The 25,364-nt window shown below is 41.1% G+C and overlaps 1 protein-coding gene across 1 annotated transcript; it reads right to left on the bottom strand.

Annotated features, from left to right (window-relative positions):
* Window positions 1–547: 547 nt before the first annotated feature.
* Window positions 548–24,848, bottom strand: LOC133618951 (GRAM domain-containing protein 2A-like). Its single transcript, XM_061979812.1, has 9 exons — window positions 24,669–24,848; window positions 18,497–18,631; window positions 18,364–18,421; window positions 4,721–4,793; window positions 4,543–4,646; window positions 4,387–4,476; window positions 873–944; window positions 753–812; window positions 548–652 (listed from the first exon to the last, which is right to left on the bottom strand). The coding sequence occupies exons 1-9, from the start codon at window positions 24,704–24,706 to the stop codon at window positions 548–550; spliced, it is 735 nt and encodes a 244-aa protein (XP_061835796.1). The 5' UTR covers window positions 24,707–24,848.
* Window positions 24,849–25,364: the final 516 nt, after the last annotated feature.

The raw sequence follows: 25,364 nt of genomic DNA on the forward strand, positions 1-25,364 counted from the left end.
AAGGAGCTGAGCCGGAAGGCAAAGCTCTCAATTTACCGGTCGATCTATGTTCCCATCCTCACCTATGGTCATGAGCTTTGGGTTATGATCGAAAGGACAAGATCACGGGTACAAGCGGCCGAAATGAGTTTCCTCCGCCGGGTGGCGGGGCTCTCCCTTAGAGATAGGGTGAGAAGCTCTGCCATCCGGGAGCAGCTCAACGTAAAGCCACTGCTCCTCCACATTGAGAGGAGCCAGATGAGGTGGTTCAGGCATCTGGTCAGGATGCCACCCGAACGCCTCCCTAGGGAGGTGTTTCGGGCACGTCCGACCAGTAGGAGGCCACGGGGAAGACTATGTCTCCCGGCTGGCCTGGGAACGCCTCGGGATCCCCCGGGAGGAGCTGGACCAAGTGGCTGGGGAGAGGGAAGTCTGGGTTTCCCTGCTTCGGATAGACGGATGAAAGTTCCCACTGTACTCACCTATGTTGCCTCATTTCCAGTAAACAGTCATCTATACCAGTGTTGCTGTAAAGTCTACCCAAGTTCCATGACTATACCGAGTAGACTCATTCATAAATAGTCGCTGCTTTGTAAGGTGTATGCAAACAGGCAGTGTTACCTTTACTGACTACTTCATCTCGCTGGTCCTCAAACGTCTGACTTGACTCCTCCTTCAAACATGGAAAAGGTTTTATTGACATTTTACGGTGGTTACCCCCTTTTTTCCACCTGTGTGGCAGATCAAAATGTGAACAAAATGTTGCAACCCACCCCGTTGCCATGGTCTTGGCTCTCCTGGGAGGAAGTAAGAGGGCTGCTGGTGGAGGCTTCCTGCCAGAGGAGACATGTTTGAGGGTCTTTGCGAGAGGCTGCACGCCGGCACTAACCCACCTGTTGTTGTGCGCAGAGTCTCTGCAGGAGGTTGTAGCACATCTCACGGTTCCGCAAGGACACGAAGATGTACTGAAGGGAAGCAGAGGGTCAAAGTCTTTCGAGGGTCTCTGTGGTCGACTGACCAAAAACCGTTTATTATCATCTCCGAAATATTTCTAAAGTGAGAAATCTGGAAATGATCATTCACACGTTAGACTATTGCAATTCTCTTTTCAACAAGCCAACACTAAAGAGGCTTCAGCCGGTACAAAATGTAGCTGCCAGACTTTAGACCAGACCCAGTCCACGTCACCCCCTTTTGAGCCAGTCTTCATTGGCTTCCAGTCAAATTCCGCATTAAGTTTAAGATTTTAGTCCTTACTTTCCGTGCGTTGCAAGGTGGAGCCCCATCACTGACTTGTTATGCCCCTGCTCTTTAGTTGCATGGTGGGGCCCCTCAGTACATCACTGACTTGTTATGGCCCTACTCTTCAGGGTATATATATATATATCAACATACATATGCATACATGCATATATACATACATATACATATACACATACATATACATATATATATTGCATACATGCATATATACATACATATACATATACACATACATATACATGTACACATACATATACATATATATATATATATATATATATATATATATATATATATATGTATATATGCATGTATGCATATGTATGTTGGTATATACTGTATATATATATATATATATATATATATATAAAAATATGTATATGTATGTATATATATATATATATATATATATATATGCATATATATATATATGTATATATATATATGTATATTTTTGTATATGTATGTATATATATATATATATATATATATATATATATATATATATATATATGTATATATATATGCATGTATGCATATGTATGTTGATATATTTATATATATATATATATGTGTATATATATATATATATATATATATATATATATATATATACACACACACACACACACACACACAGGTACATACATACATACATGCATACTTATACATACATGCATTTACAGATATACATACATGCATATATATATATATATATATTTATATGCATTCATACATATACATACATATATATATATAATACTACATATACATATATGCATATATACTTACATATATATATATATATATATATATATATATATATATATATATATATATATATATATATATATATACATACATATACATACATGCATATATACATACTTATATATATACATACATACTAGAGATGCGCGGTTTGCGGGCACAACCGCGGAGTCCGCGGATTATCCGCGGATCGGGCGGATGAAATTTAAAAAAATAAGATTTTATCCGCGTGCGGGTCGGGTCGGGCGGATCAATTAGATTTTTTTTTTTTTTTTTTTGCGGGTGGCAGTTAAACCAATTGGGAAATATATACACATAGTTAAATGTTGTTACCCACATACGAAAAACGAGCAGGCACCTGCTGCATATGCCACAACAGAAGAAAAAAAAAGAAAAGAGATGGACACTTTTACGGAGCGGAGAAGGGACGCCTCGCCGGTGTCCGGGACCGAGGCCCCTTCCCCCGAGAGGGCCCCACCGGGAGCCGTAGCTGAGGCGATCCGCGAGAAGGGCCCGACGCACGTCCAGGGTCACTACCGCGCCCACCGCACCGACACCCCGCCTCGTCCGCCTTCGCCGCGGCCGGCGTCACGCGCAGCAGGTAAGCAGCTTACCTGCCCGCCACCCCCCGAAATTCACATTTCTATCACAATTATCATACTGTAAACATGGTAAGCTAACTTCATTAAAATTAATAGTCCTGTCAATAGCATGGAATTACAATTCAAATGTAGTTTTTTTGTAAGCCTTTCAAAAGAATTCAAAATATGAAAAATTAATGAAAATTAATTGAAGCCATCAGACACTTGAAAAGTGGCACATCACATCTCTAATGTAATCATTTGAACTTTTCAACAGAAATAGCACTGCAAAAATATTAAGGACATACTTCTGTATTTTGGTAGTTATGCTGTCAACATTTAACAAGATTTCTTCAACTTGGACTTGAAAGCATAAATAGTATAAACACTTTTAACAGTATGTCGTGCTGTGAAATACAGCCGACAGGATTGCGCACCAAACACGAAGCAAGGCCATGCTGCAGGAGAACAAAGGACTTCTTTCATTTAAGGTTTGTGATAAACCATCAAACTCATTCGTTAAAAGGACTCTATAGTAATATAAAGCAAATTTTTCTGGACATTATCATGCAAGAAAGGTTTATTTTTGGGACCGCGATCACCGCGTAATGATTTTTAAAGGTTGCATTACAAACATTTAACTGTCCCATGTGATCAGCCAGTGCGATTGGAAGTCCATGCTCAATTATTGCCTCCGTAAATAAAACTTCGGCATTTATCACATCCAAAGAATCTGTTTGGGCGACGAAAAACGTTGAAAGTTTTCCACTTGTATCGCTAGCAACGGCATTAGACTTGTGTTTTTTTGTCCCAAAGTGGTCTTTTACATGGCTAATTCCTCCGTGTCCGATCGAAAAATCTTGTCTGCACAAGGTGCAATTCGCGTAGTTTTCACCCTTTTTTTTTTAAATGAAAGAAAAAACGTATTTTTTATCACTGCACCCGTAACCCGGAATAGGTTGATGAAAACCGTACGAATTACGGGAAAACCGGAGTAGTTGTCAGGTGCCTCACTAATGCCTTGCATCGTCTATATTAGATATACTGGGCGGATGGCGGGCGGATGCAGTTCTGATCAAATGTTAGATCGGGTGGATTGCGGATGGTTGACGACTTTCTGATGCGGTTGCGGATGAAATATTTGCCTATCCGCGCATCTCTAATACATACATATACATACATACATATACATAAATTTATTTAAACATACATACATACATACACACACACATATATATATATATATACATGCATATATATATATATATATATATAATATATATATATATATATATATATATATATATATATATATATATATATATATATATATATATATATATATATATATATATATAATATACATTTTACAACCATCTTTAAACGGCCTTTATTCAAATATTGCATTACTTTACCTTTATATTACACATCACATTCACATACTGATGTTTTTACTTTATTTAACATACGCAAACATTTCCCCGTCGACACAGAAATGATCCACGTTCCAAACACGACGCATCGGAGAACCGATCACGTTTCCCACCTTCACTCACATGCGCGCTTAGGACGTGACACGGCAAGTGGGCGGGGCATAATGCTTAAAACACATTAGCGCCCTCTAGGCATCCATGTAAATGACACCTTTTTTTTTCTCCATGACACTCTATTACCTCATCGGTAATTGCCGAGTTACTCGTATTGGAGCCCTGTGTTTACAGTACTTCCCCAAAAATATGGAAGTCTTCCCCAAACTGTTCCCACATATGTCAGTCAAAGAATGGAGTCTGACCTTCTCTCCATCAGAAGTTTGGATGGACAAGACGGACAAAGTTTGGCTGTGTTTCTTCACCTCCTGCAGGCTGGATAAGGGTATGACCACCTGTGGAGACGTCCACAACACCGTTGACAATACCTTCCTGGCAACCTGGCTCTACTGAGGCCCTACCTTGGTTTCTCTAAGCAGCACGGACGAGTGGAAACACACATGGTTCTCAGAAACGTACAGTCGGCCGTAATACAACACTTCCTTCTGCAGGGTGCAAACGAAGGCTGCGAAGAAACACAACACGCACGCCTTGACACCTGAAAGAACCACACCTCATCCGGATCGGATCTACACTCACTGTGCGTCACCTCGTCTTCTTCGGGGAGCTCTGGGAACAGTTTGTGGAAGGTGACGTTGTATTTTGTGAAACTCTGAAATGAAAACAGAAACATAACAGTCGTGGTCAAACGTTTACATACACTTGAAACAAAAATGGAGCTGTTTGGCCGCAATACCCAGCAATATGTTTGGAGGAGAAAAGGTGAGGCCTTTAATCCCAGGAACACCATGCCGACCGTAAAGCATGGTGGTGGTAGTATTATGCTCTGGGCCTGTTTTGCTGCCAATGGAACTGGTGCTTTACAGAGAGTAAATGGGACAATGAAAAAGGAGGATTACCTCCAAATTCTTCAGGACAAGCTAAAATCACCAACCCGGAGGTTGGGTCTTGGGCGCAGTTGGGTGTTCCAACAGGACAATGACCCCAAACCCACCTCAAAAGTGGTAAAAGAATGGCTAAATCGGTCTAGAATTAAGGTTTTGGAATGGCTTTCCCAAAGTCCTGACTTAAATGTGTGGACAATGCTGAAGAAACAAGTCCATGTCAGAAAACCAACACATTTAGCTGAACTGCACCAATTTTGTCAAGAGGAGTGGTCAAACGTTTACATACACTTGAAACAAAAATGGAGCTGTTTGGCCACAATACCCAGCGATATGTTTGGAGGAGAAAAGGTGAGGCCTTTAATCCCAGGGACAGCATGCCTACCGTCAAGCATGGTGGTGGTAGTATTATGCTCTGGGCCTGTTTTGCTGCCAATGGAACTGCTGCTTTACAGAGAGTAAATGGGACAGTGAAAAAGGAGGATTACCTCCAAATTCTTCAGGACAAGCTAAAATCATCAACCCCGAGGTTGGGTCTTGGGCGCAGTTGGGTGTTCAAACAGGAAAATGACCCCAAACACAACTCAAAAGTGGTAAAAGAATGGCTAAATTGGTCTAGAATTAATGTTTAGCAATGGCCTTCCCAAAGTCCTGACTTAAACGTGTGGACAATGCTGAAGAAACAAGTCCATGTCAGAAAACCAACACATTTAGCTGAACCGCACCAATTTTGTCAAGAGGAGTGGTCAAACGTTTACATACACTTGAAAAAAAAATGGAGCTGTTTGGCCGCAATACCCAGCGATATGTTTGGAGGAGAAAAGGTGAGGCCTTTAATCCCAGGAACACCATGCCGACCGTAAAGCATGGTGGTGGTAGTATTATGCTCTGGGCCTGTTTTGCTGCCAATGGAACTGGTGCTTTACAGAGAGTAAATGGGACAATGAAGAAGGAGGATTACCTCCAAATTCTTCAGGACAAGCTAAAACCACCAACCCGGAGGTTGGGTCTTGGGCGCAGTTGGGTGTTCCAACAGGACAATGACCCCAAACCCACCTCAAAAGTGGTAAAAGAATGGCTAAATCGGTCTAGAATTAAGGTTTTGGATTGGCCTTCCCAAAGTCCTGACTTAAACGTGTGGACAATGCTGAAGAAACAAGTCCATGTCAGAAAACCAACACATTTAGCTGAACTGCACCAATTTTGTCAAGAGGAGTGGTCAAACGTTTACATACACTTGAAACAAAAATGGAGATGTTTGGCCGCAATACCCAGCAATATGTTTGGAGGAGAAAAGGTGAGGCCTTTAATCCCAGGGACACAATTCCTACCGTCAAGCATGGTGGTGGTAGTATTATGCTCTGGGCCTGTTTTGCTGCCAATGGAACTGGTGCTTTACAGAGAGTAAATGGGACAATGAAGAAGGAGGATTACCTCCAAATTCTTCAGGACAAGCTAAAATCATCAACCTGGAGGTTGGGTCTTGGGCGCAGTTGGGTGTTCCAACAGGAAAATGACCCCAAACCCACCTCAAAAGTGGTAAAAGAATGGCTAAATCGGTCTAGAATTAATGTTTAGCAATGGCCTTCCCAAAGTCCTGACTTAAACGTGTGGACAATGCTGAAGAAACAAGTCCATGTCAGAAAACCAACACACTTAGCTGAACTGCACCAATTTTGTCAAGAGGAGTGGTCAAACGTTTACATACACTTGAAACAAAAATGGAGCTGTTTGGCCGCAATACCCAGCGATATGTTTGGAGGAGAAAAGGTGAGGCCTTTAATCCCAGGGACAGCATGCCTACCGTCAAGCATGGTGGTGGTAGTATTATGCTCTGGGCCTGTTTTGCTGCCAATGGAACTGGTGCTTTACAGAGAGTAAATGGGACAGTGAGAAAGGAGAATTACCTCCAAATTCTTCAGGACAAGCTAAAACCACCAACCTGGAGGTTGGGTCTTGGGCGCAGTTGGGTGTTCCAACAGGAAAATGACCCCAAACACACGTCAAAAGTGGTAAAAGAATGGCTAAATCGGTCTAGAATTAAAGTTTCGAAATGGCCTTCCCAAAGTCCTGACTTAAACGTGTGGACAATGCTGAAGAAACAAGTCAATGTCAGAAAACCAACACATTTAGCTGAACTGCACCAATTTTGTCAAGAGGAGTGGTCAAACATTTACATACACTTGAAACAAAAAGGGAGCTGTTTGGCCACAATACCCAGCAATATGTTTGGAGGAGAAAAGGTGAGGCCTTTAATCCCAGGGACAGCATGCCTACCGTCAAGCATGGTGGTGGTAGTATTATGCTCTGGGCCTGTTTTGCTGCCAATGGAACTGGTGCTTTACAGAGAGTAAATGGGACAGTGAGAAAGGAGAATTACCTCCAAATTGTTCAGGACAAGCTAAAATCACCAACCCGGAGGTTGGGTCTTGGGCGCGGTTGGGTGTTCCAACAGGAAAATGACCCCAAACACACCTCAAAAGTGGTAAAAGAATGGCTAAATCGGTCTAGAATTAAGGTTTTGGAATGGCCTTCCCAAAGTCCTGACTTAAACGTGTGGACAATCCTGAAGAAACAAGTCAATGTCAGAAAACCAACAAATGTAGCTGAACTGCACCAATTTTGTCAAGAGGAGTGGTCAAACGTTTACATACACTTGAAACAAAAATGGAGCTGTTTGGCCACAATACCCAGCAATATGTTTGGAGGAGAAAAGGTGAGGCCTTTAATCCCAGGGACAGCATGCCTACCGTCAAGCATGGTGGTGGTAGTATTATGCTCTGGGCCTGTTTTGCTGCCAATGGAACTGGTGCTTTACAGAGAGTAAATGGGACAATGAAAAAGGAGGATTACCTCCAAATTCTTCAGGACAAGCTAAAATTATCAACCCGGAGGTTGGGTCTTGGGCGCAGTTGGGTGTTCCAACAGGACAATGACCCCAAACACACCTCAAAAGTGGTAAAATAATGGCTAAATTGGTCTAAAATTAATGTTTAGCAATGGCCTTCCCAAAGTCCTGACTTAAACGTATGGACAATGCTGAAGAAACAAGTCAATGTCAGAAAACCAACAAATGTAGCTGAACTGCACCAATTTTGTCAAGAGGAGTGGTCAAACGTTTACATACACTTGAAACAAAAATGGAGCTGTTTGGCCGCAATACCCAGCAATATGTTTGGAGGAGAAAAGGTGAGGCCTTTAATCCCAGGGACAGCATGCCTACCGTCAAGCATGGTGGTGGTAGTATTATGCTCCCGGCCTGTTTTGCTGCCAATGGAACTGCTGCTTTACAGAGAGTAAATGGGACAATGAAAAAGGAGGATTACCTCCAAATTCTTCAGGACAAGCTAAAATCACCAACCCGGAGGTTGGGTTTTGGGCGCGGTTGGGTGTTCCAACAGGAAAATGACCCCAAACACAACTCAAAAGTGGTAAAAGAATGGCTAAATCGGTCTAGAATTAAGGTTTTGGAGTCCTGACTTAAACGTGTGGACAATGCTGAAGAAACAAGTCCATGTCAGAAAACCAACACATTTAGCTGAACCGCACCAATTTTGTCAAGAGGAGTGGTCAAACGTTTACATACACTTGAAACAAAAATGGAGCTGTTTGGCCGCGATACCCAGCAATATGTTTGGAGGAGAAAAGGTGAGGCCTTTAATCCCAGGGACACCATGCCGACCGTAAAGCATGGTGGTGGTAGTATTATGCTCTGGGCCTGTTTTGCTGCCAATGGAACTGCTGCTTTACAGAGAGTAAATGGGACAATGAAGAAGGAGGATTACCTCCAAATTCTTCAGGACAAGCTAAAATCACCAACCCGGAGGTTGGGTCTTGGGCGCAGTTGGGTGTTCCAATTGTGTTGAATGGTTGGAATTGGGTAAAAAATGGTGCAACATTTTTTAGAATTTTGGGCATTGTATAACTATGAATATGACTATTAATTTGAATGGGAATTTTCCAAAATGTTTGCTGGAAATTTGGTAATTTCGCGAAAAATTTGATTTGTTTTTAAAATATAGGTAATACAACGATTGTCCTCGATGATACGAATGGGTTGGTTTTGGAATTTCTCACAATGGATGAAAGGTGTTGAAGTAGTAACAGTTTGAATATAAATGGGTATTTCAGAATTCCTGGAATTTCGGGAAAAACCGGTAATTTGTACAAAATGGTTGTTTTGTTGTCCCAATTATGAAGAATTTTTTGAAGGTGGAATGGTAAAAAACAGTTTAAAAAAGTGGACTGTGAAAACTTTCCAGAAAGAGGTGAAAATAGGGTTTTGGAAAACCGGGAATTCCTGGATTTGAAAAAAATAATAATTGGAAAATGGTAGTTTGATTGTCCAGGGCGAGTGGAGTGTGTGGATGTTGGAATGGTTCTAATCAGATGAGAACTGTGGGATAGGCAGTTGATTGTATATTCCCCCTCCAATGTCCAATAGGGAAAAAATTACAAGAAATTCCCAGAAAACTGGGAATTTTAGGCAAGGGACAACATGTTTTGCATTTGACATATGTGAAGAGTAGTGTGTGAGTTGATGGTTGAATGGTTGGAATTGGGTAATATATGGTGCAAACCTTTGAGAATTTTGGGCGTTGTATATTTATGAATATGAATGAGAATTTCTTAGAAATCTCGAAATTTCGCGGAAAAAATATTTTTTGGGGAAAATATAGGTAATACAACAATTTTCCTAGATGATATCAATGGGTTGGTGTCGTAATATTTCACATTGGTTGAAACATGTTGACGTAGTAACAGTTTGAATTTAAATGGGTATTTCGGAATTCCTGGAATATCGGGAAAACTGGGAATTTGTACAAAAAGGAAAATGGCAGTTTTTCTGTCCCATATTATGAAGAATGTTTTGAAGGTGGAATGGTCAAAAACGGTTGAAAGATGTGGACTGTGAAAACTTTCCAGAAAGAGGTGAAAATAGGGCTTTGGAAAACCGGGAATTCCTGGATTTTGAAAAAAAAAAAATTGGAAAATGGTAGTTTGATTGTCCAGGGCGAGTGGAGTGTGTGGGTGTTGGAACGGTTCTAATCAGATGAGAACTGTGGGATAGGCAGTCGATTGTATATTCCCCCTCCATTGTCCAATAGGGAAAAAATTACAAGAAATTCCCAGAAAACTGGGAATTTTGGGCAAGGGACAACATGTTATTTGACATATGTGAAGAGTAGTGTGTGAGTTGATGGTTGAATGGTTGGAATTGGGTAATAAACGGTGCAAACTTTTGAGAATTGTGGGCGTTGTATAACTATGAATATGACCGTTCATATGAATGAGAATTTCTTAGAAATTTGGGAATTTTGCGGAAAAAATATTTTTTTGGGAAAATATAGGTAATACAACAATTTTCCTTGATGATATCAATGGGTTGGTGTCGTAATGTTTCACATTGGTTGAAAAATGTTGACGTGGTAACAGTTTGAATTTAAATGGGTATTTCGGAATTCCTGGAATATCGGGAAAACTGGGAATTTGTACAAAAAAGGAAAATGGCAGTTTTGCTGTCCCATATTATGAAGAATTTTTTGAAGGTGGAATGGTAAAAAACAGTTTACAAAAGTGGACTGTGAAAACTTTCCAGAAAGAGGTGAAAATAGGGCTTTGGAAAAACGGGAATTCCTGGATTTGAAAAAAAAAAAATTGGAAAATGGTAGTTTGTTTGTCCAGGGTGAGTGGAGTGTGTGGATGTTGGAATGGTTCTAATCAGATGAGAACTGTGGGATAGGCAGTCGATTGTATATTCCCCCTCCATTGTCCAATAGGGAAAAAATTACAAGAAATTCCCAGAAAACTGGGAATTTTGGGCAAGGGACAACATGTTTTGCATTCGACATAAGTGAAGAGTAGTGTGTGGATTGATGGTTTAATGGTTGGAATTGGGTAAAAAATGGTGCAACATTTATAGAATTTTGGGTGTTGTATAACTATGAATATGACTATTAATTTGAATGGGAATTTTCCAAAATGTTTGCTGGAAATTTGGTAATTTCGCGAACATTTTTATTTGTTTTTAAAATATAGGTAATACAACGATTGTCCTCGATGATATGAATGGGTTGTTGTTGGAATTTCTCACAATGGATGAAAGGTGTTGAAGTAGTAACAGTTTGAATATAAATGGGTATTTCAGAATTCCTGGAATTTCGGGAAAAAAACGGTAATTTGTACAAAAAGGAAAATGGTTGTTTTGTTGTCCCAATTATGAAGAATGGTTTGAAGGTGGAATGGTGAAAAACAGTTTAAAAAAGTGGACTGTGAAAACTTTCCAGAAAGAGGTGAAAATAGGGTTTTGGAAAACCGGGAATTCCTGGATTTGAAAAAAAAAAAATTGGAAAATGGTAGTTTGTTTGTCCAGGGCGAGTGGAGTGTGTGGATGTTGGAACGGTTCTAATCAGATGAGAACTGTGGGATAGGCAGTCGATTGTATATTCCCCCTCCATTGTCCAATAGGAAAAAAATTCCCAGAAAACTGGGAATTTTGGGCAAGGAACAACATGTTTTGAATTTGACATATGTGAAGAGTAGTGTGTGAGTTGATGGTTGAATGGTTGGAATTGGGTAATAAACGGTGCAAACTTTTGAGAATTGTGGGCGTTGTATAACTATGAATATGACCGTACATATGAATGAGAATTTCTTAGAAATTTGGGAATTTCGCGGAAAAAATATTTTTGGGGAAAATATAGGTAATACAACAATTTTCCTAGATGATATCAATGGGTTGGTGTCGTAATGTTTCACATTGGTTGAAAAATGTTGACGTAGTAACAGTTTGAATTTAAATGGGTATTTCGGAATTCCTGGAATATCGGGAAAACTGGGAATTTGTACAAAAAAAGAAAATGGCAGTTTTGCTGTCCCATATTATGAAGAATGTTTTGAAGGTGGAATGGTAAAAAACAGTTTAAAAAAGTGGACTGTGAAAACTTTCCAGAAAGAGGTGAAAATAGGGCTTTGGAAAACCGGGAATTCCTGGATTTTGAAAAAAAAAAAAATTGGAAAATGGTAGTTTGATTGTCCAGGGCGAGTGGAGTGTGTGGGTGTTGGAACGGTTCTAATCAGATGAGAACTGTGGGATAGGCAGTCGATTGTATATTCCCCCTTCATTGTCCAATAGGGAAAAAATTACAAGAAATTCCCAGAAAACTGGGAATTTTGGGCAAGGGACAACATGTTATTTGACATATGTGAAGAGTAGTGTGTGAGTTGATGGTTGAATGGTTGGAATTGGGTAATAAACGGTGCAAACTTTTGAGAATTGTGGGCGTTGTATAACTATGAATATGACCGTTCATATGAATGAGAATTTCTTAGAAATTTGGGAATTTTGCGGAAAAAATATTTTTTTGGGAAAATATAGGTAATACAACAATTTTCCTTGATGATATCAATGGGTTGGTGTCGTAATGTTTCACATTGGTTGAAACATGTTGACGTGGTAACAGTTTGAATTTAAATGGGTATTTCGGAATTCCTGGAATATCGGGAAAACTGGGAATTTGTACAAAAAAGGAAAATGGCAGTTTTGCTGTCCCATATTATGAAGAATTTTTTGAAGGTGGAATGGTAAAAAACAGTTTACAAAAGTGGACTGTGAAAACTTTCCAGAAAGAGGTGAAAATAGGGCTTTGGAAAAACGGGAATTCCTGGATTTGAAAAAAAAAAAATTGGAAAATGGTAGTTTGTTTGTCCAGGGTGAGTGGAGTGTGTGGATGTTGGAATGGTTCTAATCAGATGAGAACTGTGGGATAGGCAGTCGATTGTATATTCCCCCTCCATTGTCCAATAGGGAAAAAATTACAAGAAATTCCCAGAAAACTGGGAATTTTGGGCAAGGGACAACATGTTTTGCATTTGACATATGTGAAGAGTAGTGTGTGGATTGATGGTTTAATGGTTGGAATTGGGTAAAAAATGGTGCAACATTTATAGAATTTTGGGTGTTGTATAACTATGAATATGACTATTAATTTGAATGGGAATTTTCCAAAATGTTTGCTGTAAATTTGGTAATTTCGCGAACATTTTTATTTGTTTTTAAAATATAGGTAATACACCGATTGTCCTCGATGATATGAATGGGTTGTTGTTGGAATTTCTCACAATGGATGAAAGGTGTTGAAGTAGTAACAGTTTGAATATAAATGGGTATTTCAGAATTCCTGGAATTTCGGGAAAAAAACGGTAATTTGTACAAAAAGGAAAATGGTTGTTTTGTTGTCCCAATTATGAAGAATGGTTTGAAGGTGGAATGGTGAAAAACAGTTTAAAAAAGTGGACTGTGAAAACTTTCCAGAAAGAGGTGAAAATAGGGTTTTGGAAAACCGGGAATTCCTGGATTTGAAAAAAAAAAAATTGGAAAATGGTAGTTTGTTTGTCCAGGGCGAGTGGAGTGTGTGGATGTTGGAACGGTTCTAATCAGATGAGAACTGTGGGATAGGCAGTCGATTGTATATTCCCCCTCCATTGTCCAATAGGAAAAAAATTCCCAGAAAACTGGGAATTTTGGGCAAGGAACAACATGTTTTGAATTTGACATATGTGAAGAGTAGTGTGTGAGTTGATGGTTGAATGGTTGGAATTGGGTAATAAACGGTGCAAACTTTTGAGAATTGTGGGCGTTGTATATTTATGAATATGACCGTACATATGAATGAGAATTTCTTAGAAATTTGGGAATTTCGCGGAAAAAATATTTTTGGGGAAAATATAGGTAATACAACAATTTTCCTAGATGATATCAATGGGTTGGTGTCGTAATGTTTCACATTGGTTGAAAAATGTTGACGTAGTAACAGTTTGAATTTAAATGGGTATTTCGGAATTCCTGGAATATCGGGAAAACTGGGAATTTGTACAAAAAAAGAAAATGGCAGTTTTGCTGTCCCATATTATGAAGAATGTTTTGAAGGTGGAATGGTAAAAAACAGTTTAAAAAAGTGGACTGTGAAAACTTTCCAGAAAGAGGTGAAAATAGGGCTTTGGAAAACCGGGAATTCCTGGATTTAAAAAAATAATAATTGGAAAATGGTAGTTTGATTGTCCAGGGCGAGTGGAGTGTGTGGATGTTGGAATGGTTCTAATCAGATGAGAACTGTGGGATAGACAGTCGATTGTATATTCCCCCTCCATTGTCCAATAGGGAAAAAATTACAAGAAATTCCCAGAAAACTGGGAATTTTGGGCAAGGGACAACATGTTCTGCATTTGACATAAGTGAAGAGTAGTGTGTGAGTTGATGGTTTAATGGTTGGAATTGGGTAAAAAATGGTGCAACATTTATAGAATTTTGGGCGTTGTATAACTATAAATATGACTATTAATTTGAATGGGAATTTTCCAAAATGTTTGCTGGAAATTTGGTAATTTCGCGAAAAATTTGATTTGTTTTGAAAATATTGGTAATACAACGATTGTCCTTGATGATATGAATGGGTTGGTGTTGGTGTTGAATTAGTAACAGTTTGAATATAAATGGGTATTTCGGAATTCCTGAAATTTCGGGAAAAACCGGTAATTTGTACAAAAAGGAAAATGGTTGTTTTGTTGTCCCAATTATGAAGAATGTTTTGAAGGTGGAATGGTAAAAAAACAGTTTGAAAAAGTGGACTGTGAAAACTTTCCAGAAAGAGGTGAAAATAGGGCTTTGGAAAACCGGGAATTCCTGGATTTGAAAAAAAAAAAATTGGAAAATGGTAGTTTGATTGTCCAGGGCGAGTGGAGTGTGTGGATGTTCTAATCGGTTCTAATCAGATGAGAACTGTGGGATAGGCAGTCGATTGTATATTCCCCCTCCAATGTCCAATAGGGAAAAAATTACAAGAAATTCCCAGAAAAACTGGGAATTTTGGGCAAGGGACAACATGTTTTGCATTTGACATATGTGAAGAGTAGTGTGTGGGTTGATGGTTTAATGGTTGGAATTGGGTAATAAACGGTGCAAACTTTTGAGAATTTTGGGCGTTGTATATTTATGAATATGACCGTTCATATGAATGAGAATTTCTTAGAAATTTGGGAATTTCGCGGAAAAAAATATTTTTGGGGAAAATTTAGGTAATACAACAATTTTCCTTGATGATATCAATGGGTTGGTGTCGTAATGTTTCACATTGGTTGAAAAATGTTGACGTGGTAACAGTTAGAATTTAAATGGGTATTTCGGAATTCCTGGAATATCGGGAAAACTGGGAATTTGTACAAAAAAGGAAAATGGCAGTTTTGCTGTCCCATATTATGAAGAATGTTTTGAAGGTGGAATGGTCAAAAACGGTTGAAAGATGTGGACTGTGAAAACTTTCCAGGAAGAGGTGAAATGAGGGCCTTGGAAAACCGGTAATTCCTGGAAACATTTTTAATTTGGAAAATGATAGTTTGATTGTCCAGGGTGAGCGGAGTGTGTGGATGGTGGAACGGTTCGAATCGGGTGAGAAATGTAGAAATTGTGCCAGTTCGAAAAAGGGCCCATTCATTTTCAATGGGAAAAACTTACCCAGAAAACCGGGAAATCTGGGTTCCCGAGGATATTTTATTTTTATTTTTGGGGAGCTCAGGATTCCCGGTTAAACCGACCTACTAAATAGATAGTTTTTTTTGGTGTAGAATGCTTGGACATTCACACAATTAGCAGCTGTCTTACATCCATCCATCTTCTTCCGCTTATCCGAGATCGGGTCGCGGGGGCAGCAGCCTAAGCATGGAGGCCCAGCCGGGAGACATAGTCTTCCCAACGTGTCCTGGGTCTTCCACCGGTCGGACGTGCCCTAAACACCTCCCCCGGGAGGCGTTCGGGTGGCATCCTGACCAGATGCCGGAACCACCTCATCTGGCTCCTCTCCATGTGGAGGAGGCTTTACTTTGAGCTCCTCCCGGATGACAGAGCTTCTCAACCTATCTCTAAGGGAGAGCCTCGCCACCCGGTGGAGGAAACTCATTTGGGCCGCTTGTACCCGTGATCTTGTCCTTTCGGTCATAACCCAAAGCTCATGACCATAGGTGAGGATGGGAACGTAGATCGACCGGTAAATTGAGAGCTTTGCCTTCCAGCTCACCACAACGGATCGATACAGCGTCCGCATTACTGAAGACGCCGCACCGATCTCACCATCCACTCTTCTCTCACTCGTGAACAAGACTCTGAGGTATTTGAACTCTTCCACTTGGGGCAGGGTCTCCTCCCCAACCCGGAGATGGCACTCCACCCTTTTCCAAGGCGAGAACCATGGACTCCGACTTGGAGGTACTGATTCTCATCCTAGTTGCTTCACACTCGGCTGTGAACCGATCCAGTGAGAGCTGAAGATCCTGGCCAGATGAAGCCATCAGGACCACATCATCTGCAAAAAGCAGAGACCTAATCCTGCAGCCACCAAACCGGATCCCCTCAACGCCCTGACTGCGCCTAGAAAATCTGTCCATAAAAGTTATGAACAGAATGGGTGACAAAGGGCAGCCTTGGCGGAGTCCAACCCTCACTGGAAACGTGTCCGACTTACCGCCGGCAATGCGGACCAAGCTCTGACACTGATCATACAGGGAGCGGACCGCCACAATCAGACAGTTCGATACCCCATACTCTCTGAGCACTCCCCACAGGACTTCCCGGGGTACACGGTCAAATGCCTTCTCCAAGTCCACAAAGCACATGTAGACCCTCACTGGAAACATTTCTGACTTACTGCCGGCAATGCGGACCAAGCTCTGACACTGATCATACAGGGAACGGACCGCCACAATCAGACAGTTCGATAACCTATACTCTCTGAGCACTCCCCACAGGACTTCCCGGGGTACACGGTCGAATGCCTTCTCCAAGTCCACAAAGCACATGTAGACCCTCACTGGAAACAGTTCTGACTTACTGCCAGCAATGCGGACCAAGCTCTGACACTGATCATACAGGGAGCGGACCGCCACAATCAGACAGTTCGATACCACATACTCTCTGAGCACTCCCCACAGGACTTCCCGGGGTACACGGTCGAATGCCTTCTCCAAGTCCACAAAGCACATGTAGACCCTCACTGGAAACAGTTCTGACTTACTACCGGCAATGCGGACCACAATCACACAGTCCGATACCCCATACTCTCTGAGCACTCCCCACAGGACTTCCCGGGGTACACGGTCGAATGCCTTCTCCAAGTCCACAAAGCACATGTAGACCCTCACTGGAAACAGTTCTGACTTACTGCCGGCAATGCGGACCACAATCAGACAGTCTTATACCCCATACTCTCTGAGCACTCCCCAAAGGACTTCCCGGGGTACACGGTCGAATGCGTTCTCCAAGTCCACAAAGCACATGTAGACCCTCACTGGAAACAGTTCTGACTTACTGCCGGCAATGCGGACCACAATCAGACAGTCCGAAACCCCATACTCTCTGAGCACTCCCCACAGGACTTCCCGAGGTACACGGTCCAATGCCTTCTCCAAGTCCACAAAGCACATGTAGACCCTCACTGGAAACAGTTCTGACTTACTGCCGGCAATGCGTACCACAATCACACAGTCCGATACCCCATACTCTCTGAGCACTCCCCACAGGACTTCCCGAGGTACACGGTCGAATGCCTTCTCCAAGTCCACAAAGCACATGTAGACCCTCACAGGAAACAGTTCTGACTTACTGCCGGCAATGCGGACCACAATCAGACAGTCCGATACCCCATACTCTCTGAGCACTCCCCACAGGACTTCCCGAGGTACACGGTCGAATGCCTTCTCCAAGTCCACAAAGCACATGTAGACCCTCACTGGAAACAGTTCTGACTTACTGCCGGCAATGCGGACCAAGCTCTGACACTGATCATACAGGGAGCGGACCGCCACAATCAGACAGTTCGATACCCCATACTCTCTGAGCACTCCCCACAGGATTTCCACGGTCGAATGCCTTCTCCAAGTCCACAAAGCACATGTAGACCCTCACTGGAAACAGTTCTGACTTACTGCCGGCAATGCGGACCAAGCTCTGACACTGATCGTACAGGGAGCGGACCGCCACAATCAGACAGTTCGATACCCCATACTCTCTGAGCACTCCCCACAGGATTTCCACGGTCGAATGCCTTCTCCAAGTCCACAAAGCACATGTAGACCCTCACTGGAAACAGTTCTGACTTACTGCCGGCAATGCGGACCACAATCACACAGTCCGATACCCCATACTCTCTGAGCACTCCCCACAGGACTTCCCGAGGGACACGGTTGAAGCTGTCTTACGGGGTTATTCATATAGTGCACTATGATCTCAAAGTTTTGCTAAAACTAAAAAAGGAAAAAACAATGCCAAAAGAGGAAGTAGGAGTACAGTACATTGTTGCTGACGACTCCATCTTGCCGTTCAGTGCTCTCCTCCCTGATGATCTTCTCCCTGACAAGCACAAGACAAGTGTGAGACCACATGAACCATGACCTGCTCGGATGGGAATGAAGGTGGTGGCCGCACTTGATGGTTGAGTTCCCGTTAAGGCTTTGATTTTGATCCTGGAGGTCTGCACAGTCATCTTCTAATCGGTTTTTCTTATTGATCTTGTAGTTGGATCTTCTGCGTGAGGCCAAGACTCCCCCCGAATCCGAAGATCTGTCCACAGAGAAGACAAGATGATGATCCTCGACCCTCAGGCCACCAGTAGCAATAGTCACATTCACTTCAAAATGATGTAATTATGATGTAAAGGAGAGGTGTGCTTGTAATGTATAAGTATGTGGCCCTTAGTTGGAAAATATTTGGACACCTTTGGTCAACTGTAAGAATTATAATTATTAAAATAAATGGTTGGTTTTTACAAGAGATGACCGATGTGAACAAGAGCATGTATTTTCTATTTGTTATGATGTAAAGGAGAGGTGTGCTTGTAATGTTCCAGGGACCCCATCAAGTCATAAAAATGGGGTACCACAGTAAAATTTTGGGGTACCGCATTACTGAAGATGCCGCACCGATCCGCCTGTCGATCTCACGATCCACTCTTCCCCCACTCGTGAACAAGACTCCTAGGTACTTGAACTCCTCCACTTGGGGCAGGGTCTTCTCTCCAACCCGGAGATGGCACTCCACCCTTTTCCGGGCGAGAACCATGGACTCGGACTTGGAGGTGCTGATTCTCATCCCAGTCGCTTCACACTCGGCTGCGAACCGATCCAGTGAGAGCTGAAGATCTTGGCCAGATGAAGCCATCAGGACCACATCATCCGCAAAAAGCAGAGACCTAATCCTGCAGCCACCAAACCGGATCCCCTCAACGCCCTGACTGCGCCTAGAAATTTTGTCCATTAAAGGTATGAACAGAATCGGTGACAAAGGGCAGCCTTGGCGGAGTCCAACCCTCACTGGAAACGGGTCCGACCTACTGCCGGCAATGCGGACCAAGCTCCGACACTGATCGTACAGGGAGCGGACCGCCACAATCAGACGGTCCGATACCCCATACTCTCTGAGCACTCCCCACAGGACCTCCCGAGGGACACGGTCGAATGCCTTCTCCAAGTCCACAAAGCACATGTGGACTGTTTGACGCCGGCTGGAAAGGTCTCTTTTGGCAAGGTCTTCCTTTTGAATATCACCATGGGTGGAAGTTTCTGGCCATTAGCATGGCAAGCTAGAACCACAGTGAAGGATGACTTCTCATTGCCTGTGGTGCGAATATTCACCGTACGTGCTCCCGTTGTATCCACAGTGCGGTTCACAGGAATATCAAAAGTCAGTGGAACCTCGTCCATGTTGATAATGTTCTCTGGCCGGATCTTTTTTTCAGCTATCTTGTTTTTACAATATGCACGGAAAGTAGCCAGCTTTTCTTGAAAGTCTTTAGGCAGTTGCTGTGAAATAGTAGTCCGTGTGCGGATGGAGAGATTGCGTCTTTTCATGAACCGGAAACCTGTCGCTTAGTAGGAGCCATTTTGTGGTCTTTACAGATGTAAACACACAAAGGAAATGAAACGTAATATCCGCGCGCTTCTTCTTCTTCTTCTACGGGGGTGGGTGGTTGCTTACAGTAGAAGAAGAAGCGCTTCCTGTTCTATGGGGGCGGGTGCTTACCTTGGCGGTTGCTTACCGTAGAAGAAGAAGCGCTTCCGCTTCTACGGGGAAAAAAGATGGCGGCTGTTTACCGTAGTTGCGAGACCTAAACTTTATGAAAATGAATCTTAATATTAATCCATATATAAAGCGCACCGGGTTATAAGCCGCACTGTCAGCTTTTGAGTAAAGTTGTGGTTTTTAGGTGCGGCTAATAGTGCGGAAAATACGGTATATTTATTTAGCGCTTTTCTCTAGTGACTCAAAGCGCTTTACATAGTGAAACCCAATATCTAAGTTAGATTTAAAGGCCTACTGAAAGCCACTACTACCGACCACGCAGTCTGATAGTTTATATATCAATGATGAAATCTTAACATTGCAACACATGCCAATAGCTTACTAAAGTGCAATTTTAAATTTCGCGCGAAACATCCTGCTGAAAACGTCTCGGTATGATGACGTCAGCGCGTGACGTCACGGGTTGTGGAGGACAGCTGTTAAGTCGTCTGTTTTCATCGCAAAAGTCCACGGTATTCTGGACATCTGTGTTGGTGAATCTTTTGCAATTTGTTCAATGAACAATGGAGACGGCAAAGAAGAAAGCTGTGGGTGGGAAGCGGTGTACTGCGGCCGACCGCAGCGACACAAACACGGCCGGTGTTTCGTTGTTTACATTCCCGGAAGATGACAGTCAAGCTTTACCATTGGCTTGTGGAGAACTGGGACAACAGAAACTCCTACCAGGAGGACTTTGAGTTGGATACGCAGACACGGTACCGTGAGTACGCTTCCAAACATTTGATCGCTTGCCCGTACGTGCATGTCACGTACGTAACTTTGGGGAAATATATGTGCTGTATGAACTTTGCGGAGGTGAACGGTGCTTTGGGCTGTGGGATTGAGTGTGTTGTGCAGGTGTTTGAGTTGTATTGGCGGGTTATATGGACGGGTGGGGGGAGGTGTTTGTTAAGCGGGATTAATTTGTGGCATATTAAATATAAGCCTGGTTGTGTTGTGGCTAATAGAGTATATATATGTCTTGTGTTTATTTACTGTTTTAGTCATTCCCAGCTGAATATCAGGTCCTCACAGCATCTTCCCTATCTGAATCGCTCCCACTGCCCCTCTAGTCCTTCACTCTCACTTTCCTCATCCACAAATCTTTCATCCTCGCTCAAATTAATGGGGAAACCTGGGAGCAGGTAAGTAAAGTGTCTTGCTCAAGGACACAACGGCAGTGACTAGGATGGTAAAGGAATGGCTAAATCAGGCTACAATTAAGGTTTTAGAATGGCCTTCCCAAAGTCCTGATGTGTGGACAATGCTGAAGAAACAAGTCCATCAAAGATTCAAGCAGAAGCTTGTGGATGGCTACTGTTGCGTTTGTTCCCAGGGAATTCAAGTTTCTGGTCGCTCCCAAGCTCTTTACGACACTTTTAGCTGAGTAGAAGAACCACCAGAGACAGAATAGGTATTTTGTCATTTTATCCCCAAAGCTTTGGCAATAATGAGACCAGTCCAGCATAGAACATTCAATCGCGCAGCTAAGACGGTCTGATCTAAAATATGAAAACCTTCCATTCTATAAAGTCTCTCTCCCTCCCACCCTCGCTGTCTTGTCTTTCCAGCCCAAACACATGCCCACTGTCCTCCGCAGCTGCACACAACAAGAGATAAGGAGAAGGATTATCCCTCCTCCTTACATTCCATAGTCAAGGTTAGCACACGGTATTTGCAGACAACCAAAAGACCACAATTGGAAGAAAAACACTAGCTGTTTTGTAATATGAGTATGAAAATAAAGAAGTAACACTTAAATACGGATATATGCAGAGGTGGGTAGTAACGCGCTACATTTACTCCGTTACATCTACTTGAGTAACTTTTGGGATAAATTGTACTTCTAAGAGTAGTTTTAATGCAACATACTTTTACTTTTACTTGAGTATATTTATAGAGAAGAAACGCTACTTTTACTCCGCTACTTTTATCTACATTCAGCTCGCTACTCGCTACTAATTTTTATCGATCTGTTAATGCACGCTTTGTTTGTTTTGGTCTGTCAGACAGACCTTCATAGTGCCTGCGTTTCAACAAATACAGTCACTGGTGACGTTCACTCCGTTCCACCAATCAGATGCAGTCACTGGTGACGTTGGACCAATCAAACAGAGCCAGGCGGTCACATGACCTGACTTAAACAAGTTGAAAAACTTATTGGGGTGTTACCATTTAGTGGTCAATTGTACGGAATATGTACTGTACTGTGCAATCTACTAATAAAAGTTCCAATCAATCAATCAAAAGTGTGAAGGAAAAAAGACCATTTTTTATTTCAACCGTACATCCCGTCAAAAGCCTAAAGACTGACTGCACAGTTCCTGTCTTCACAATAAAAGTGCCGCTCCATCGCGCCTGCGCTTTCAAAACAAGAGTCTCCGAAAGCCAGCGCAAACAAGCTAGCAAGCTACGGAGTTTGCCGCCAATGTATTTCTTGTAAAGTGTATAAAAACGAATATGGAAGCTGGACAAATAAGGTGCCAAAAACCAACCACTTTCATGTGGTATTAGACAGGAAGGAGGAACTTTTTTTCTCCTCCATTTGAAAACGTGGACGTTTGTCATCACTACTGTCTGATTACAATCAATGCAAGTCATCAGAATCAGGTAATACACCAACTTATATTCTTGTCTTCATGAAAGAAAGGAATCTATATGTTAAACATGCATGTATATTCATTAAAACACCTTTAACATGTAAACAAAAACGGCAAAATAAATAAATATAAATTATATACTGTATATATCAATGTATGTATGTATGTATATATATATATATATATATATATATATATATATATATATATATAAATGTGTGTGTGTGTGTGTGTAACATACTTTTTACTTTTACTCAAGTAAATATTTGGGTGACTACTCCTTACTTTTACTTGAGTAATAAATCTCTAAAGTAACAGTACTCTTACTTGAGTACAATTTCTGGCTACTCTACCCACCTCTGCTAATAATGTTGTTGTATGCACACTGTGTCGAGCGGAAATGGCCTATCATAGCAGCACAACGGCAGCGTTCTTGCCATCACCATCAACTAGTCAATCGTCCGCGTGAGTATACGTTGTCATCATTACACAAAAACATGAATGTGTCATTTGTATCTGCGTTGTAAATTCATAAACTAAAGCACCGTTTCGCTCTGAGAGGAGCGTTTGGCGTGCCTGTTCAGTGTTTACAAAGACGCGCTCCTCTTTAACGCTAACGTTAATTAGTTGTGCAAATACCTTTTACAACATTAACAATTACGTATACTATGTACAAACGAACAATTAACTTTCACTTTAATCATACTATCATTGTTGTGTTATTAAGCAAAATAAGCAAAAGTTTTACTTTTGTTGAAATGTTTACATTGTTGTTACAGAATATTTCGTTTTGCACTTTTTTGTATTGGATGTTTATCTTTATTTTTGCACATTTTAGCAAATAAGCAATACTTTTACTTTTGTTGAAATGTTTACACTGTTGTTACAGAATATTTCCGTTTTGCACTTTTTTGAATTGGATGTTTATCTTTATTTTTGCACATTTTAAAGCAAAATAAGCAATACTTTTACTTTTGAAATGCTTATACTATTGCAGAATATTAAGATTTGCACTGGATGTTTACTTTTATATTTGCACATTAAAAGCAAATAAGCTACTTTTAATTTTGTTAAATGTTTACATTGTTACAGAATATTTTGTCATGTTGTTGTCAATGTTGACTGAGTGGCCATACTTTTTTTTTTGTAAATAAAAGCCATGCCTTTTGAAAAAACTGGCCTACATTTATTTTTTTCATCTTCATTTTAAATAAAAAAAATAATCGGTAAAAGGAAAAATAATCTATAGATTAATCGGAAAAAAAATCTATAGATTAACCGATTAATCGAAAAAAATAATCTATAGATTAATCGATAGAAAAATAATCGTTAGCTGCAGCCTTAATATATATATATATATATATATATATATATATATATATATATATATATATATATATATATATATATATGATATGTGTGTGTATGTTACTCATCAGTTACTCAGTACTTGAGTAGTTTTTTCACAACATACTTTTTACTTTTACTCAAGTAAATATTTGGGTGACTACTCCTTACTTTTACTTGAGTAATAAATCTCTAAAGTAACAGTACTCTTACTTGAGTACAATTTCTGGCTACTCTACCCACCTCTGGATATATGTAAATATACCAAAAGCCAAAAAGCGCCTTATTGCAGGTAAACTTGCCAAGGGACATGTAAGCAAATATGAACATTGCTGTATGTATACTTTTGACCCTCACATTTTCAGTAGAACCCACAATAAATTCATAAAAGAAGCAAACTTCATGAATGTTTTTGGTGAGCAACAAGCAAAAAAAAAAGCGACTGTACATCTACAAAGTCAGAACCACACCTTCTCACAAATGTTTTCACTTCCAGTTTAGTTTTACTTGCAGCAGAATGCAAAAAGCCTGCTCAGTGTTGGCCTGAAGACACAAAAAGTGGAGAACTTCACTAGAAAAATCATTATACTTACACGCAGCTGTCCAATGAGAATTTCCTGTTCAAACTCATCCTTGAAAAAAAAACAAAAAAAAAAAACACACACTTATACACTTTCCCACATACCCAGAAAGCACTTAGAAAGGTCAAACGTTTACAAACACAAAGCGCCCGTTTGTAGACTTCATTCCTGCAAGGCAGTGTGAAGAAGTGAGAGGCTGGGAGCGACGAGGTGACAGGAGAGCCCGCCTTTTTGTAACAGCAGCCAATCAGATGCAAGAGTGGGCGGGGCTTCTCTAACACTTAGTCAATTATGATTAATTAAGGAAGTCCTTGTTACAGACTCTTTTTATGCACTCAGACAATAATATCAGCAACCAAATAGTTGTTTTGTTTTCTGACTAACACCAACTAAAACTTGTTTACGTTTGAAAATATTTTTTTGGATTGCAAATCAATCATTTTTTTTTCGGTTGCAAATATATATTTTTTTCTGTAAAAGCATAAAAAGACAGGTTTCTCTCCACACACACACACACACACACACACACACACACACACACACACACACACACACACACACACACACACACACACACACACACACAATCTTGTAATTCTTACCTACTTGAGACCTCTGAAAAATGCTTACCTCTTAAGGACCGACCATTCTAGATATTTAAAGATATATAAAGACAGTGCGGAGCTTCCTCCACACACACACACACAC

The sequence above is a fragment of the Nerophis lumbriciformis genome, linkage group LG19 (assembly GCF_033978685.3).
Source record: "Nerophis lumbriciformis linkage group LG19, RoL_Nlum_v2.1, whole genome shotgun sequence".
Lineage (NCBI taxonomy): Eukaryota > Metazoa > Chordata > Actinopteri > Syngnathiformes > Syngnathidae > Nerophis > Nerophis lumbriciformis.

What these genes read in the sequence shown, in the direction of transcription:
- LOC133618951 (XM_061979812.1), bottom strand. Translation starts at nt 24,706, where the DNA reads ATGAGTTTGAACAGGAAATTCTCATTGGACAGCTGCGT. An exon ending in AACGGGAACTCAACCATCAA is followed by an intron (nt 18,422 to 18,496) that starts GTGCGGCCACCA and finishes TGTGCTTGTCAG; the next exon opens with GGAGAAGATCATCAGGGAGG. An exon ending in TGCTGCTTAGAGAAACCAAG is followed by an intron (nt 4,477 to 4,542) that starts GTAGGGCCTCAG and finishes ACGTCTCCACAG; the next exon opens with GTGGTCATACCCTTATCCAG.